The sequence below is a fragment of the Corvus brachyrhynchos genome, unplaced genomic scaffold (assembly GCF_000691975.1).
Source record: "Corvus brachyrhynchos isolate BGI_N302 unplaced genomic scaffold, ASM69197v1 scaffold46, whole genome shotgun sequence".
Lineage (NCBI taxonomy): Eukaryota > Metazoa > Chordata > Aves > Passeriformes > Corvidae > Corvus > Corvus brachyrhynchos.
Genome location: NW_008238838.1, coordinates 428,879 through 447,128, shown reverse-complemented (window position 1 = coordinate 447,128; position 18,250 = coordinate 428,879). Strand labels below are relative to the sequence as shown.

At 46.4% G+C, this 18,250-nt stretch overlaps 1 protein-coding gene across 1 annotated transcript in view; it reads right to left on the bottom strand.

Moving 5' to 3' along the window:
• Window positions 1–18,250, bottom strand: part of ARHGAP32 (Rho GTPase activating protein 32) — a 176,095-nt gene that overhangs the window by 143,993 nt on the left and 13,852 nt on the right. Inside the window, exon 2 of the mRNA XM_017738338.1 lies at window positions 4,433–4,541. Within this exon, the coding sequence (XP_017593827.1) occupies window positions 4,433–4,540 (108 nt within the window). The 5' untranslated portion in view covers window position 4,541. The remainder of the gene's footprint in view (window positions 1–4,432; window positions 4,542–18,250) is intronic.

Sequence of the window (18,250 nt, the reverse complement as noted above, 5' to 3'; positions counted from 1 at the left end):
TTTCCCTACCTGGTACCAAATGCTGAAAATACTACAGATCTCAGAATCCCTCTGACCTAAGAACTAAGATTCTTCCAGGACCTCATAGGACAGGCTCCAACCCCTGTGCCTTTCTAAAGTTTGCATTTTTCCTAAGAAAATTCCATCAGCATAAGCCTAAAATGGTGATGGGTACCAGCTGCAGCTGCTGCCTTCTTGTGCACTTGTCAAATTCACAGATTCAGGAGACTTTTCCAATTGTAATTTAGGGGTTCCCCTTTTCCAGGCAAACTGGTTCTACACCAGTAACAGCTGACTCCAGCTGTCACCTCATGACCCTGTTATGGACAACAGAACTCCCAGATCCCGTGAGATCCCAGCCACAGGTGCCACAGGGGGGAATAAACCTTCCATGGGCTTAGAAACTCATGTTCTGAAGGCTTCCAGAGCTGAAAGAATTGGAAAAGCGCAGGAAAAGTGACTCTTTCAGAAGCACATAGAGAATCACTGAAAGGCTTGAGCTGAAGGGACCTTAAAGCCCATCCAGTGCCACCCCTGCCATGGGTAGGGACACCTCCCACTGTCCCAGGCTGCTCCAAGCCCCAATGTCCAACCTGGCCTTGGGCACTGCCAGGGATCCAGGGGCAGCCACAGCTGCTCTGGGCACCCTGTGCCAGGGCCTGCCCACCCTCCCAGGGAACAATTCCTGCCCAATATCCCATCCAGCCCTGCCCTCTGGCACTGGGAAGCCATTCCCTGGGTCCTGTCCCTCCATGCCTTGTCCCCAGTCCCTCTCCAGCTCTCCTGGAGCCCCTTTAGGCCCTGCAAGGGGCTCTGAGCTCTCCCTGGAGCCTTCTCCTCTCCAGGTGAGCATCCCCAGCTCTCCCAGCTGGCTCCAGAGCAGAGGGGCTCCAGCCCTGGCAGCAGCTCCATGGCCTCTCCAGATTCATTCCAGCAGCTCCCGTCCTTGTTGGAGTGTATTCCCCTGAGCTCCAGTGTCAGGTGAAGGCAGCTTCACGTGGCACCTTTCTGTGTCAGCACAGTTGCAATGGGTGCATAAATGAAGATTTTTGTATTTATCTCAGCATTTTTATCCTGCTTCCCCACAAAATTCAGCCAGGTAGAAGACAAAGGCAGCAGGCACAGAGGGTCTGTAAGCACAGCAGCCTGACGGGGGGAGAGCTGCTGGCTCAGTGCTTTTACACACTGCAACTTCCTGGACTCACGGAGAGGTGATGGGAGGAACTCAGGAGGTCAGTAACGTGTGGTAAATGTAATATTAAGCACAAATATCAATTTATGCCAAAGTTAATGCAGACTGAGGACAGCTGTTTTGTAGGCTCATCTGAGAAATATTATATAAAGGCTCTTTCACAACTTCATTTCTTGTAACTTAGAGCACTCAGCAGGGCCTGACAAGGAAAAGATACCCCTTTCCTTTAAAATAACATTACTGTCTCAGAGAAATGTTAGAAAATCCATAAACTGCAATTTTCCTTGGCTCACACAGGGCTTTTCAGCCCCAGAACTCAGAAGTGTTCTATGAAGAACATCAGTATCATCAACTGCATTTTCTTAAGTGGAGCAGAGGCAGAAATCCCGGGATGTGTGAAGGTTACCCAGCAGGTGCAGCACAGTGGGAATTGGGGCTGAAACAGCCAGAAAAAAATGTGCCTGATACACACAAATTCTAAAGAGAAGAGGTGCTGCGGGGGCGTGGCAGGGGGTTGTGGGAATACAAAATACAGCAATGGCTGAGGAGCACACAGGCAGTTGCCACATCACCCAGCTCCTGGGAGCCCTGTCCAGCCAGGGCTGCCTCCCCTTCTGCCTGGACCTCACCTCCAACACAGAACTGCACCAGAAACACTGAGGACGAGGTGTCCCTGGATCCCTGGAAGTGTCCAAGGCCAGGCTGGGTGGAGCTTGGAGCAACCTGGGATAGTGGAAGGTGTCCCTGCCCATGGCAGGGGGGTGGCAGTGGATGAGCTTTAAAGTCTCTTCCAACCCAAACCATCCCACAGTTCTGGGATTTCCCCTAAATAAATAAGGTCTCCAACACAAAATCACTTGTCCTCCTGCTAAACCACAAACACAAAACAAGCAGTGTTAAAAAGCAGGTGGAAGTATAAATAAACTAAAGAAGACAGGAGGGAAGAAGGACTGAACCTACTCAGGTGCCCAGAATGAACTGGCAATGACAGAAACATTAAAAGTAAGAATTTCTGTCACCTTACACTTACAGTATAGGAGGACATTCAACCTCCACACATTTAGAAAGACCTTCAGTTTATTTCTTGTTAAGAAAAAGCTCTGGAAACAAAGCACTTACATAAATTAATAATAAGCACTTTGAAAAATATTGTGGATAAAAGCGGGGAGGAAGAGTAGGGATGACTCATTCATGTAACTGTGAATGCATAAATTGACTTTTCCCAATAAAAGCACGTACCAAGGCAGAGTTCAGGAGACAAGTGCCAGGTGAGTGCCCAGCTGCCCGCAGTGTCCCTCGGCTCCCTTTGCTCACCCAGCAGAAGGTGAAATTCATGCGAGGTGACAACGCCTGGTGCCTGTCAGGGCTCCAGCAGCAGCCAGGGGAACCAATGGAGAGAGCAACTTCTCCAGCCCTGCAGCCTCCATTCCCTGGGGGCTGGGGCTTCAAGCAGCAATAAACCTAAAAACTGCATCTGCAATGGCCACTAAGCAAAACTGAGATGTACTGTGGCACTCTGAGACAGTCACACAGCATGGAAGGAGCAATCTCTGGGACAAGGCTGAACCAGAGGCTGCTAAAAATGCAAAGTGAAGGAATAGAGTGAAGGGAGAAATCTCAGACTTAAAATGATCAGGAAAAAGGCAGAATATTGAAGATATGCTGGTTAAACAGAGAAGAACAGTGACAGTGCTGAACAAGGTCCTGCAAATATTTACATCTAAATACTGCCCCTGACTGGAGGTAAGGCAGAGGTTGAAAGTGGAAATTTGATTCGCTCAACAGAGTAAACACAAGCAAGTGAGATTTTCCCCCTCCTCTTTAAACTGTGTTCAGAGGACCCTGAGGTCAAACCAACACTGTGAGCACAAATCCAGCCACTCTAAATACAGGTTCAATAGCTTTACTGTCCCTCATCACACCAAGTCCCTGTGCAGTAATTCCAGCTGGGAATTCCCCTGTTTATCATCCTCTCAATCTCTTCTCCACTGGACCAGTCAGTTTTGGCATTGCTGGCACAGAGCTGTGTGCCAGCAAATGTGTTCTAAAACCTGAATTAATGAGAGTAACATGATGCAGGATAAAATAAACACTGAACAGTGTCCATGAGCACAACAGCCTCAAGCAGGTGAACATTCCCTTCACTGCAAATCAACCAGGACAAAACAAATGAGATATGCCAGGAAACCTGTGTCACAGGTGAGGACACTGAATTACAGCCTGCCAGCTCTGAGACACAGCTGGGGGTCACAGACAGCAGAGAGGTGTCACACAGCGACTCCCACCAGACTCCAGGGTGTGGGAAGCTCCGAGCTGGGAGCAGGTGCTGCTGCCTGAGCAGTGCTGATGGGAACAGACAGTGCTCCCAACCGGGGCCAAGGTGGAGAGAAGGCAGAAACAGCCTCACACAAGGAGGAAAAAAAATTACAAAGTGAAAACTGCAAAAATTGACAGGCTGGGAGAGCTGGGGGTGTTCACCTGGAGAAGGGAAGGATCCAGGGAGAGCTCAGAGCCCCTGTCAGTGCCTAAAGGGGGCTTGTAAATAGGAGGGTGAGAGACTTTACACAGGCAGAGGGTGACGGGGGGGGGATGGCTTCCCACTGCCAAGTGCAGGGCTAGATGGGATATTGGGAAGAAATTCCTCCCTGTGAGGGTGGAGAGGCCCTGGCACAGGGTGCCCAGAGAAGCTGTGGCTGCAAAAACCCCCATGTATCTTAAGGTAATCCAGGTGTCTGAGGCCCACTGCCCACCTGAGTGCCTTCTGTGAGATGAGAACAGCACCTTTGTGTGTGCTTTTCTGCAGCTCTGGTCCCTCTGATGGCAGGTTTGCTCTCAGGCTGAGGTTTTATTTATGTAGACTTAGCCAGCATTTTGCTAAAATCTCATTCCTCCACAATGCTACATGCTTCAAAGAGCATGTTTTTACAAGAAGTTCCCTTCATGCTCAGAAGTCTTGCTGAAAAAGAGGTTAATGCAGACTGAAAATCGTTGTGACATTATGGACCTTTTAATTGGTTACGAGACCTGCTTTGGGGCACGCATTAATAGAGCAGAAGCGTTGTGAAAGCTCCTTCCCTCTCCTTGACAAACTGCCAGAGGAAGGGAAGCATTTTGGCCTTGCTCAAAGTACTGTGCAATCCATTAAAAAAGCTGAAACTCAGGGAGTATAAATGGAGTAGAGGAGCAGAGTGTTCAGAATGGTGAATAATGGGAGGAGGAGATGTAAGCCAGGTGTTTTACCATGGCGCTGAGCGTCTCCTCCCAGTCCGGCCTCTCCCTGGGATGGATGCTCCTCTGCAGCTCTGGAACAAAGTCATCTTCTTCTGTGTGGACAGAGGACTTCATCATTCTGGAAAGGAGGACAGAAGTTGGACATTCAGTGACAATTCCTAGGTAATTTCACACCCAGTCTGTTACAGTGCTCAGTTATGTGACGGCATAAAACGATTTTCACAGCCAGGACTCCTGAGTTTCCCCCACTTCCTCATTATACAAGCAGGACAAGAGTGTAAATCTGATGGAGAGAAGTCTGCACTTCCTAACCAATCAGTGGATAATTTTGTTTAATCACTGCACAATTTGCAAGTCTCACAACACAGAAAAATGCAGAGGACTAATTTTCAGTCCACTTCAGAAAAATGGTTCCTATTGCCCAGGCAAACAGCAAGAGAAACACACACTTGTAAGGAGAAATACGCACATTTGATTCCTCCTCCTGGAGGTTTTGCCTGAAATGGGGAAAACAGTTTTCAAATCTTAGTCTGACTCCACATCCCAAGGCCTGATCCATCAGCTCTCATCTCATCCCTTCCTGATCCTATCTGAAGAGTGAGCACCTCAAATCAGCCTGATGTGACCAAGTGAAGCTTTTCTTCAGATAAGGAGCCATCTTCCAAATACCCTGTGAAGGTTATTCCAAGGCTGCACAGAGATCAGAGGCTCAAAATGAAAACTGAGAAGGAATTCATAAAAGCTCCTCAGCCCCTCCACATGACAGCACTCTGCAAATATGAATTCTTTTTTCACTTTGTTTGTATAAATGTGCCTTTGCAGAGATCATGGCGTAGACTTGAAGTACCAAAGGCCTGTTCATAGTCTGGTATCACCCATTCCAGTTTCATTAAATGTGATATTCAGGCAGGCTTTTATTCCCTTAATAGATCACCACTTATTTATTTAGGATAAGCATTTTGATAACCAGCAGTGCAAAGGCATGGGCAGCAAGGGCTGGTTTCTAACCCTGCTGATTTATGCACCACTTGACTGAAACACGCCTGGTGAAAGCCAGTTAATGAAACTCCTTTGCTTCAGATCCAAGATTTGAAGTTCTGAAACCCCAACACGCTGCTTGACACTGGGCCAAAGCATTTAACTCTGCTTTGTTCTCTCCAAGAGGGTTAAGGATGAAGTAATTAACACTGCAGTAATGGCACGGCTGGGTTAGGAATTTCAGCCCGTACAATTTCATCTCCCCAGCTTTGTGATCATATTTCTGCTCCAATAAAAAACACATCCCAGAGAAAATGAGCCTCAAAACCGAAAGTCACAATGCCCCAGGGAAATGCTGCTCACCGGGCTTGTGTGTCCTTCCCACCCTAAACATCACCCATGTCCTCAGGAGGGAAAAAATGCACCTACCTGGGGAAAGCTGCAGAGAGCTGAAAAAAACCTGGATGAAAGTGCCGTGATTTAGAATACAGAGGCGCAATGTCAGCTCAGAAAGGAGACCCTCACCTTTGCAATAGATGTTTAAAAAGATTTGGGGGTTGAAAGACTAAAAATTTGCTGCTTCAATTCTCCTTTGCACATCGAGAGGAGGAGACCTGGCCTGGCTCTCACAGCCCCAGCTCCACCACAGGAGAGGTTTCCCACTTAATTTAAAGCAGAGGAAACCAAGTTGTGCAACTCAGAAACAAGAGATAAACCAAAAAAGAAAAAAAAAGAAAAAAAACCTCAACTTTTTAAATCAGTGCCATGATTTTGAAAAAGGCTCATCCTGAGGATTTCTACACGTTGGGGTTTGACCATATTGCAGCTGAATAAAAAGATTCTAAACAAATTATCCCACAGCAGCTTCAGTCTAATTCCCTGAGGTGACGGAGTGGAAGGAAGGGTGATGTGATCAAGACCCACCTTCTAGAGCAGCTAAAACAATCAGCTTATCAAAGTGCTTGCTCAGTTTGAAGATCTGAAAATAATGGGACTGCATTTACATCTTCATCAGCACTTGGGAGTACAAATGGATTCACCAAACAGCTTCTCAGGCTCCCAGCAATTCCTGCCAGATTTCTCCTCTGAAATGTGTTGGCTGCAGTGGTGAGCGTGAGTGCAGAGGATAGTATGTCCTAATTGAAAATAATCCTGGGAATCAGGAGCATGTTCAGGGTCTGTATCCTCACACTGGATCAACACGGATGTCACAGCACCCCGCTCTTTTTACCACACTCCATTTCTTTCATCTGTGTCTATAAAATTCCACGATAAACTCTTCCCAAACCCTTCCCACTGAGATCCCAAAATGCAGTCCCATTATTCTTCCTGTGAAGGTGTTCTGGACTTTTACTGCAAATTAGAAAAGCTCTGCATGCAAAATTGAGCCTTTAAAACAGTCAGTTCTTTGAGCTTTTGCCAGACTTGGAATATTCTACTGCTGCGGGAAATTCAAACTTAGTCACAGTACCACAGAAATATTGGAAATGATACCGAATATTTTCTCTCTGACACAATTATCAGCACTTGATAACCATCTGTGCACACTTATTAATCTTTAATAGCCCCTACTTAATTCCCTGCCATCTGAGACAGAGAGCAAGGAAGGCTGGAGATGCTGCAGGTAATATTAGTCCTTTATGGATTAAGTCTGGTGGCTTTTTCCTGCCCATCAGTGGCCTGGATGAAGGAAAATAACTTCGTGAACTTGCAGCAATGAAGCAGGGAGAGGAGCAGGGCCAGAAAGGGGGGAGAGTTGGAAGAAAAGCAGCTTCTCAACACACTGTCCTTTTTACAAGGTTTCCTGTGGGCATGTAAAACCTCAGAGCAACAGCTGGGGAAGGAGCTTTCCTACCAGCCAGGCACAGGGAAAACCCTGGCCTCACCCCAAGACAAGCCTGGAATACTATCTATAGGTATAATCACATTCTCACATTTTTATATGCATGTGTATTATGGATATTTGACATTATTTTAATTTATAGAGCAAATAAATAGCACAACATACATATGTCTGATTCACCACACATGTCAAGCTGTAACAAGACAAATTGTCTTGTTTCTGCCATGGATTCTTTTCCACGGGAGGGGAAAATACCTCAAATCCCAGGAGGGCTTACACAGAACACTGACACATGGACCTTGTAAACATTGAAGGCCAAACAAACTAAAGGAGCTGCTCTATAATGGCTCCACTTGGGTATTTCAGGAGAGATGTAAATGAGTAAAAAGCCACTACAGAATTTAATCCTGGCCATTAGAATAGAAATATAATTTTACTTAAAATGCCACTTCCTCAACCTCTCAGCAGCTCTGCCCTTGCAATGAAATGTGACACCGTTATATTAATAAAAGTTCTGGTGTACAGAGGCCATTAAGCAATTCCTCTGCAGATGAATGAACCCTTCTTCATTGTAAATTGAGAACCAAATGTACTGGAACAAATGTTTACAGGACATTTCGCAGAAGGCCCAGCCCACTTTCACACCCACCCTTTGAAGTTCTCTGGTAGGTCAAGTTGATTAATTTAGTCAGAACTTGTACATTTGTACACGACACAACTGTATTGAGAAAACATCTCATGTCCTTTTCCACCTTCTCAAACCCCATTAGCTGCTCCCATCGTTTATGGTATTTCCGTGCCCTATCAGGAATTAAAACCCTCTGGTGCCTTATCAAGCATTGGGTCCTGCCTGCTCACACTCAGTTGTGTCACAGGGCAGGAAACACCCACAGGAGATCTGCAGGGTGATTTGTATTAAGTAAACTTTATCTTAAGTAAACTTTATATTAAATAGATGAATATGCAGCTTGATGTCCCTAAACTCTACAGTTCCTGCTTGTTTATAAAATTGTAAATTTTAAATACACCTTTCACTAGACAAGAACCTCCCCTATGGTTTTGAAGGAGTTCCACATCCACAAATCCAACATATTTTCACATTTCTGTTTGCACAAGAGAGAAAGAAACACAAAAAGGGGCTTGTGGAAAGAGCTCCTCAAGTTAAACAAGGACAGAACTCTTAAAATATTGTGGGACCCCTACAAGAGTGTCTGTTGCCATAATTCAGGTTCTTCAGAGGAGTGACACAACTGCCATGGCTCTGGTGCCCTGTGACACCCGGTGAACGGCAGGATGTGAGGGTGGTGACAAATTCCTTCCCGAGGTGCCGACCGTGTGAGAGCCCTGCCAGGCTCCTGGCAGAGAGTTAATTGTCTGCCTGGCACATCCCACTTGGGCAGGCAATGTGTTCCTTAGATTAAATGCCAAATATGATCTGGAGCTGTTCTCCTCCGTGGGGACATCGGGCACTGCAGCCTCTCCTGGCTGCTCCCCCCACCCGTGACTTTTCTTCCTGACCTCCACCTGAGAGGTGAGAGCCGACCAGAACTGATTTATTGGTTTCTTTATTATTTCTATCACACTGCTGTTGTGCCTGGAGATTGCTCCCCTGATGGAAAAGCACAGGTCTGCCCTACAGAACCAACAATTCAAGAGGATTTAGCGCTCCACAGAAAATTATGTTTTCCAAGACATAAATCTTACCCCAAAGGCTACAATTTAATTAAGGCCTGTGCTGACACCAATCTAGACTGAAAACCAATGAGCTTCAAACACTACCTGATAAAATCTCGTGTTTGTTTTGCTCAAATAATTTGCACAAAAGGCAAAAATAACCCATCCTAGCCTGGGTGGAGCATCCCTGTCCTTCCGAATGTGACGAGTAGAGTTTTAATCCCATAACTCTCAATCACAGCTTGGAAACGTAATCCAGCAGCGAATCAACAGAGAAATACCTTGAAAACTCTGCTTCAGAGGGTTTAAAATAAATCAGTCAAGATGTAAAGTGCTGTGGGTGTCACCCTACAATATATGACAGCAGAATTAAGTCAACTTTTCACATCTCATGAGCCACCCATTGCCACCAGGAAAGGAAGAAAAATTATTAAACAAGAACTGAAATTTGACCCAAAGTTTATAAACACTTGGGCAAGAAGTTGGAATCATGTGACAAACACTGATACATCTTCATTTCTGACCTCAGACTTATACCACAAACACACACAAAAACTAGGAAATTACATTAGGGAGATGGGGAAAACACCAAAATGCACATACCCCTCTCAGCCCAATTTTCTGAGTAAACTCTGTGTCCATGAAATTAAAGCTAATACAGTGGAAAGGAAGAAAATAATCACACAATATGGAAAGGAGAGATAGCTCACGAGCCTCAGGAAAAATGAAAGAAGAGACAGGAATTGCAGGCTGACAGTGCTGACCTGATGAGGATTTCATTTAGCGTGTTTCAAATCAGCTTTGTCAACACCTCCCTGATTACATTATGTCCATCTGTATTACGTAAAACAAGATTTCTGAAGTCTGACTCCAGGATCACAGCACATGAAGCTGGAAAAGCCTGGCAAGGTCAGCTCCAAGCCCACCTCATAAATAAACAAATGCTAAATGGATTGTGTTTAATCCTTGGCCACAGAGCGAGAACCTGGCACAACTAAAGGGCTGCTGTGATTGATTGGACACTGTTGAAAGCTGTAATTGCTACTTTTGATGGAAGTTCATCATCAGAGAGCCCAAATTCAATTATGTGGGAAGGCACTGCACAAGGAAAATCAGGAGAGTAACAGTATATTACAGTAGGAGAATATCGAAAAATCACTGGAATGAAATGTCATTCAAATATCAGCAAACTGCATTTCTGTGCACTCCAGGCTACTCAGGATGCATTTATTGCCTGGTTCTGAGCTGAGCTCAGTGGGTTTCAGCCTGGGGGGTGTGGATGTGTGAGGGTCTCAGAACTGCAACTGTGGGCAGCAGAAGTCAAAAAATTAACACAAGCTCACTGTGCTGTGCAGCTCTTTAGTTCAGGTGCCCTTCTCACGGAATGTAGGCTTCCCTGGCAGATCTATCCATAAAGGAGGCTGGGAATCTCTGAACTGTGGGAACAGAGGTCTGAGCAGGATCTGCACTGCTACAATGAAACGTTGATCCCATCCTACTGGCTGCGATGGCTTTCAAAAATTAACCACGTTAGGTACAGCCACAAAGATAGCTTTAAAATACTTTAAGCACCAAATTGTCTGGTTTTCCCAATGTTCAAATTCCAAATTCATGGCACACCTATGCCCAGGGAGCCCAAGATCACCAATGCACTAGGATGGCGTGGAAGGGCTGTGGGATCCCCAATGCCAATTACTGTCCTTCAGCTACAGAAGGCAATTGGTCACCACAAACCCCTTCACACAAACTTTTAGTTCTGGGGTTTCTATTCCTACAAAGTATTTTTTTTAAGGAAAGAATCACTTCCCATTTGATGTGCATCTCCACCTGCTAAATGAGATTCTCAGCTGCCTGAAATCTCTTTCTCTAAGGAAGGAAAAAAACCTTTTTTTTCTTCGCATTAACTTCTCTTCTTAAATGAAGAATATATGATGTTAGAAAAACTTTTTAAAAATTAAATATAGGAAGTTTTAAATAAAGATCTTTTAGCAATCAGCACTATCACCTGATTAATTTTTTAAATGCCACAGTGGACATGACAACCCTTCCACTATGAATGTTCCTCTGCAGAGGGAAGCACACAAGGCCAATGGCACTGCAGAGATTAATTAATATATTGGTTTCCTGCCCTGCTCCTGCTCTCTGGACATGCTTTAATATAAGCTCCAATACAGTCAGACAATTATCTCTGCTCAGGGGCTTTACTGTGGTTTCAGACTTCCAAATATACGTCTTGTTTATTAATTTGCAAGAACATTTAAACCACATTTTCTGAGCTCTCAAAGAAAAGTTGCACAAACAAGACCAGATTAGCTGGAATTTAAAACCTGCGGACAAAAGGGCAAGTCTGGGCAGGACAGTTCCCATTTTAGCAGAAAAAGGCATCTCCAGGTACCACAGGCAGCCCCTCTCACCTTGGGAATCAGCTTTTTATTCCCAATTGACTTCTTGGTGTCCCCAACGCTCTGAGAATCTCCCAAGCCCTCCTAACCCTCACTGCACAAGCAAAGCCCCTGAGCCCAGGGGAGAATGTGGCTTTAAACTGAAAAAGGATAAAATTAGATTAGACATATGGAAGGAGTTCTTTTCTTTGAGGTTTACACTGGCACAGGGTGCCCAGAGCAGCTGTGGCTGCCCCTGGATCCCTAGAAGTGCCCAAGGCCAGGCTGGATGGGGCTTGGAGCAGCCTGGGACAGTGGAAGGTGTCCCTGCCCATGGCAGGGGTGGGACTGGATGAGCTTTGAGGTCCCTTCCCACCCAAACCAGTCTGGAATTTTGTGATTCCAGAGCTTGAGGGCACTGCCTACGTTCTCACACAGCCACAGGGTTGTCCCAGCAGGACCTTGGCACCACCAAGCAGGCTCCAAGGCACCAAACAACTGAACACTTCTCCCACCAAAGAGGGAGGATGGAGAAGGGGAAGCCAACACTGTACTATAAAACAAACCCTCTGATTGCTTCCTTCCCACCACGCACAGTTCTGTAGGTACACAGTAAAATCAACCCCAAGCCACCTTCAGTAAATCTCTAAACCTGAAAGCAGCAACAAGCAACTGGGGGTCAACAGACTCGCCTCCTTTTTATCCTGCCCTTCCACCATAGTTTTGGCAACCTCTTGTCTCACCTGGGTGTGTTTTATGTCTCAGCTCAGTAACATCCATCTCCAAGTACAACAAGTGGGTACAGAGAAATGCACTCCATGCTCTGGAAGGGACTGGAACATGGAACTAAGAGCTTTGTGCAACTGGGATGTAAGAATCTGTATTCAGGTTAACTGGCATTTCTTTAAGCACTTTATGAAAAGAATAAGTTCTTGGAATATTCAGCTTTTACAAGCTCTGAGACATGTTCTTAGTTATTAAAAAGCTTTACAAAAATAATCACAGAACCCTCATGCTTTTGCATATGTATTACTGAACAAACCTGCTCTTTTATTTGGCAACACATAAAAGATGTTATTTTAGTAGGTGTTCGGCATTTTCTTTCAGAAGAACACAGTGACAGTCAATAAAAAAAATTCCTCTGGAATAGGTTTCTCTCATCACTTTGCCCAGGATAAGAAAAAGAATTAGGAAATCACTGAACAATCAGAATCACTGAGCCCTGGCTTGGATTTCTTTAGTTTGACTCAGGAACAAGTATAAAAGTATTTAAAAAAATACCTCTAGGGAAAAGGGCACGAACCTCTAACTTACCATTAATAAACTGCCACAAGCAGCTCTGAAGTTGAGATGGGAAAACATGCTGCTGCCACCTTCCTGCTCTGCCCAGGAGTCTGAACTCGGGTACATCAGCAAAGGTTCTTCATGGGGCAGTGGGATGTCCTACCTTGGGGCCTTTCCCACTGCCACTGGCTGTGGTGGGAATGATCTACACCCCACAGCAGGGCTCACCCTCGCTCCCTGTCCTCACCCAAGTGACGCCAACAGGGACCCTGTCACCAAGCTCTCAGTCAGAACCTGTTCCCTGCACTTCCTCTGCACTCTCCTCTTTTTGTTTGTCTTGGTAAGACCAAGCTTTCTCCCAGCCAGCCCTTCTCAATGCCCAGCAAGTGCTGTTCTGCCCCTTGCTGGACCCTTCAAACTTCACCATCACACAAAGCAGGAACAAACCCCACCTGCTCCCAGCTGATCCAAATGAGGCACTCGCCAAATGAGACCCCAAATTGTGAAGAATGACCTAAACCTAAACCAACGACAAGCATCTGGGCTGATCTGTGAGGCACTCGCCAAATGAGACCCCAAATTGTGAGGGCTGATCTGGGGTTTCTTTGTAGTTCAGTGCCAATGCAAAGCCATGGCAAATTTAGTCTTCCCTCATGGAAGCACATCCTGGAAAAATGATGCTTTCAGCACATGGAATGATCAAGAGCAATCATCAGGTTTTTTACCTCATCAGTTACAATCAGCCTCACCTGCTGCTGAATGACAACTGCTCATAACATGAAACAACATTCAGAACTTGCCCAGTCAGACAGCTGCTGAGCAGGGAAACCTTTCTCCAACTAAAACATTTATATGGAGCCAGTCACCCACCCAGAGCTACACTTTCTATCCATCCCACACCTTCTATCCATCCAATACACCCAAACTGTCGTCTGTGTGGTTATGGGGCACTCTGTGGTTGAAACCAGGGGAAAAAAACCCACCCCAAGTAGACTTGCTAGTGAATTCTTACAAGGAAATGAATGGAAATGAACTCTGGGACACCAGAACCTGAATAGCTGAACAAATAATAAAAGATAAGCATAAGCAAAGAAATAAAGAGTAGCTCCAGTTACTCTGACTTAAATAAATAGTCTTAAATGATGGCTGGTCCTCGCATCATATTTACAACAGCCCTCCTCCTACCCTCCCATTATCACTGCATTTCAAAGCAAACAGGAGGCTGCTCAGTCCTTTCTCCATCTAGAAATCACTACTTATATATTTCAGTATTATTATTCCTACTGGACAACTCCTGACCAGCTAAATGGAATTAAATGGAGGCCTCCAACTGCAGCAAGTCATCATCAGGGACAGATTTAGGCAGGTGGGGGTCACACGGGCAGGGAATGTGCAAAGCCACACTGTAATTAACTCTCGACAGCAGAGCCATGAATCCAAACAATTCATGATTCCCTGGGCTCACCCAGCCCAGGGACAGACCTGCCCTGCCACCCCTCTGCACGGGTGTTTGTGATGCAGGGAACAGGAAGATGGAAGTGGGAGGGGTGCAGCAGATGCAGGGGGGACACGGAGGAGCAGTGCCTGAGAGCTGCAGATGAAGGGGCACAGGGGTCAAACCCTCTCACAGGGTGCCACTGCACACTTCCCTTCACTGCCAACACACCCAGCCCTGATGAAGTCTTTAACAATCAGAAACACATTTACTTTGGCTTTTGGAATAATTCACAATTGTTAATTAGCATTTTCAGTGAATGATAAAACCCCCAATAACCAGGAAAGAGCTCCTCACTCCCCCTTGCCTGGCTCTCAAGGGTCCAGCTGCAGCCACTACTGTCCCTCTTCCCCTGGACACCCACAGGCAGTGCGGGACAAAGGCAGCCGAGCTGGTGCACACGGCTGCTCTCAGTGGAAACCCTGCTGCTTGGTTTCCTGCTGCCTCACAGATGAATACAGAAAGAACAATTAGCCAAGCCTTCAGTCTAATTTAGATGTATTTTTCTTTTTGGAGGGGAGACTGAGAGATGGTACATCATAAACCCAAACCTTAACTCTAAAGCTGCTCAGAAGAGCATGATACTGAAACACCAGGTGTAACCCGTATTGTACAGGCTTCTGATAATAAACACTGACCCCAGTTATGCTAAAAGCTGTACTTGGATATGCCAAGAAACCATAAAACATTAATGCAAGGACTGTCTACATCAAAGCAGACAAGAGGTGAGCAAAGAGAATATCTCCATCCATTTTCCAAAAACCAAAGTAACTGACAGCTCACCTAAGTTGTCCAATGTTTCAGAGGAAGACTGGCCCTAAAGTAGGAAATAACTTCAGTTTCCCAGTCCATCACACAAGGAAATATCAAACACCTCATCAGGGCCTGGAGAAACAGGAATTGAGGCCCAGGAAGAACACCACTCTCCTGCACAGGGGATCACACTCTGCTCTCACTCAATCCTTGCCATGAAATGTTGTATCCTGGTGGAGCAGAGACAAGAGCCAGCCCAGCTCCCAGCAGGCAATCAGGGCACTCTCCCGAGGAATACGAGAGCCTCTCTGAGAAGGCTCAGGAGTTGAGCTATGCCCTTTCCCAAACTGTGCCTCTGAGCATGGAGGGCTTATGCAACACCTCCTCCTCACCCATTACTCTATGAACTCCTTTCAAAGAAGAGAAAATGAGAAGGGAAAGCAGCAAGCTACGACAGAAAGACTGACCAGGACCACTGAGCAGGGAAACTCTGGGCTGCAGAGAGCAGCATCACCACAGAGCTCAGAGACAGCACCTCCACCAGCCAGGAGGCTCCGGGGACAGAGCCCTGCCAGGGCCAAGGGAGCAGCTCCCACCTTCACCTGGTGCCCAGCAGAGGGGCTTGCCCAGCTCTAGACACTGCCCTGGAGGAAAAGTAATCCCATTCCAAACAGGGCTGGCGTTGTGCTGGACCAGGAGAGCTGCCAGGCCTGGGAGCTGCTGCCGGGCAGATCAGAGCTCCAGGGTGGGGACACCTTGGGTCACCTGCACAGAGACGTGATGAGGGACATCACCATCTCAGAGACCTCCTTCTGATCTGGGCCACCTCCTGCCCTCTGAACCTCGGGGGGCTTTTGTAGATCAAAGAACGCTGGAAGGTTTGGGGTTGGAAGGAACCTTAAGACTCATGGAATTCCAGCCCCCTGCCACAGGCAGGATGCCACTCACTGGATCTGGTTGCTAAACCAGACTCAGGATCCTGCCCTGCTGCCAGCCTGTGTCTCTTCCTACTAACTGAGAATCTGGACATTTATCTGTGCTTTGCAAATACTGGAGCTGAGTCCCTGGGCATGTAAGGGTGCTGCAACGCCTCATCATGCAACATCATCCTAATCCCCTGGCAATGCCAGAGATCAGGAAAAAAGAATAGTTTTGTTGGTTGTTGTTATTTCTAATTAACTAGGGGGGAAGCATCTGAAACAAACACTTTGGAGAAAAAATTAGAGGTCATATTTGTGTTTTAATTTTAAAAGCAAACTATGAAAAACAAAATACAAGAATTACAGAAACACCTGTGACTGAGGACAATGACATTCTGAAACTGAAAAAAAAATGCAACCTTTTAAAACGAAACATTTTAACTGCACTGCTTCAAAATTTTGTGGGCTTATGAAACCTCTTTAATTTTATATCGAGCCAGACAAGAAAGTCTCTGAAATACCAACCTAATTTTAAAAGCAGAAGGAAGGAGGGATAAAGAAAGACAAAAACAGTGAACTATATAATCATAGTCAAGTCAAGATTGGAAAGATACTCAAAGAACAGAGGCCCCCTCTAACACATTATAGGGGATGAAAAACATGAAAGATGTTGAATTGCCTAAGCAGATGCCAGTGGTGTAATGCATGGAAAAGCAAAAGCAAACAAGGTTTCCTGTCCCCTCGGCTCCAGGAGAACGTGTCTGCAACCACCAGCTGCCTCTGCGCACAGAAAATGAACAATTCCAGAATGTGAACATCACAGGAATAACAGGGCCCTGCGCACAGGACAAATCCTGCCACTAGACCATGCCCCACTCACCCTGATCACAGAGGGACACCATGGGAGCAGCTCTGCAGGAGTGCTTGCATAGAGTGCAGGTACACTGAAGGCAGGAGGAAAGCAGAAAGGGACGTGACAACCGAGTTTTGGGTCACGTTAGTGCATAGTTGGGAGAAAAATACTGCAAAGGAGGAAAAAAAAAAAAAAAGGAAAAAAAAATACAGCAGCTGATAGGAAAGTTTTTTCAATAAGGACAAGTACCATAAAAAAGTCAGTAAAGAAATAAAGAGACAGAAGCAGAGCTCCCAGGCTGGAATTCTGCCTGTGTGCACAGAGCTGTCTCTGCTATTCCCGATCCCCTCCCAGCACACCTGAGCAGGCAGAGGTTTTTTCTTTTCCCCCTGCCTCCCCAGTACCTGCCAGGCTCGCTGTGAAGGTGCTTTTCTTGGTGAGCAATGTGAGGGGAAGCTACAGCCCGGGCAAAAGTCAGGAAAGCACAGAGCAGACAGAATGCCAGCCTGGGGAACCCAGGGAAAGGAGCAGGAGAGTCTGCTGCCCTGCCAGGCCCAGGAAGGTGGTCAGGACAGGAAGGTGACAGAGCATCTCTGCCCCTCCTCTGTTGTCCTCCTGAGCATGAAATTCCAGCTCCTGTTTCTCTCCATAACTTTCCAGGAGGGCTCTGCCATGCCTGTTGAGGCTCAACAGCTCCTCCTGCAATGGTAAGATTAAATGTAATCTGTTAAACAGAGATAACGTGCTCCAAGCAGATGGATGAGGAAGCCAAGCTGTGCAGATTTCACTGCTCAGTTTGAACATATTCTCACTCACACTCTCCTTTGCAAACCTTTATGCAAATAGCTTTTCAAGAACATTTAATCCTCCACCCTCCCAAATTCCCACAGCAGTGTTGCTGTCCCTTCAGTCTGGACCCCAGAGAGACCCCAAGGCACTGGGCACCTGCCTGGCCCAAGCCAGGTGGCATTCAGTGACATTTGAGCAGATGCTCACATGCTCTGCAATGCAGGGAGAGAAAGGAGATGGATCAGGTAACTTCAATTCCTTTCCACCATTCCTCCCTGGCAAACCCAATCCCTTGAAAAGCACTGTGTCTTATCTCTGCCTTTCAAATCTCGCCTGGCCTGGTTCCACTCTGCATCTCTGCCACCATTCTGCTTCTGCACCAGCGTAATAAAAGAGGAGAGGATGCCAACAGCTCCTCTGTGCAGCAGAATAACTCTGTAGAACTGTGCTGGCTGCAGCAGGGAACCATAAAACCAGAGGGCAGGGGAAAAAAGGGCAGCTGAAAGGTAACAGCATTAGGAATGACACTCTGAACGTTCTCCTTTGCCATCACACCACCCCTGATGGCCAACACAAGCTGAGAAATTAACTACTGAGAGAATTAACCCCTGCAAGGCAAGGAAAGCCAGGGCTTCATGACTGGCACACAGAATTAGGTGTGTTAGAAGAGCTGGCAGTGAGGGATCAGGGGGGACCCTGGCCTGGTGTATCACAACCAGTTTCAGTTAAAAACAGGAAACCAGGGTGAAGGCAATCACAACATCTGCAACATCCTCCTGACATCTGTGCCAACATCCAGCCCCCCCAGCACCTCGGGCACAGCTCAGGGAACTCAAGGGGTTGGGATGAACAAGGAC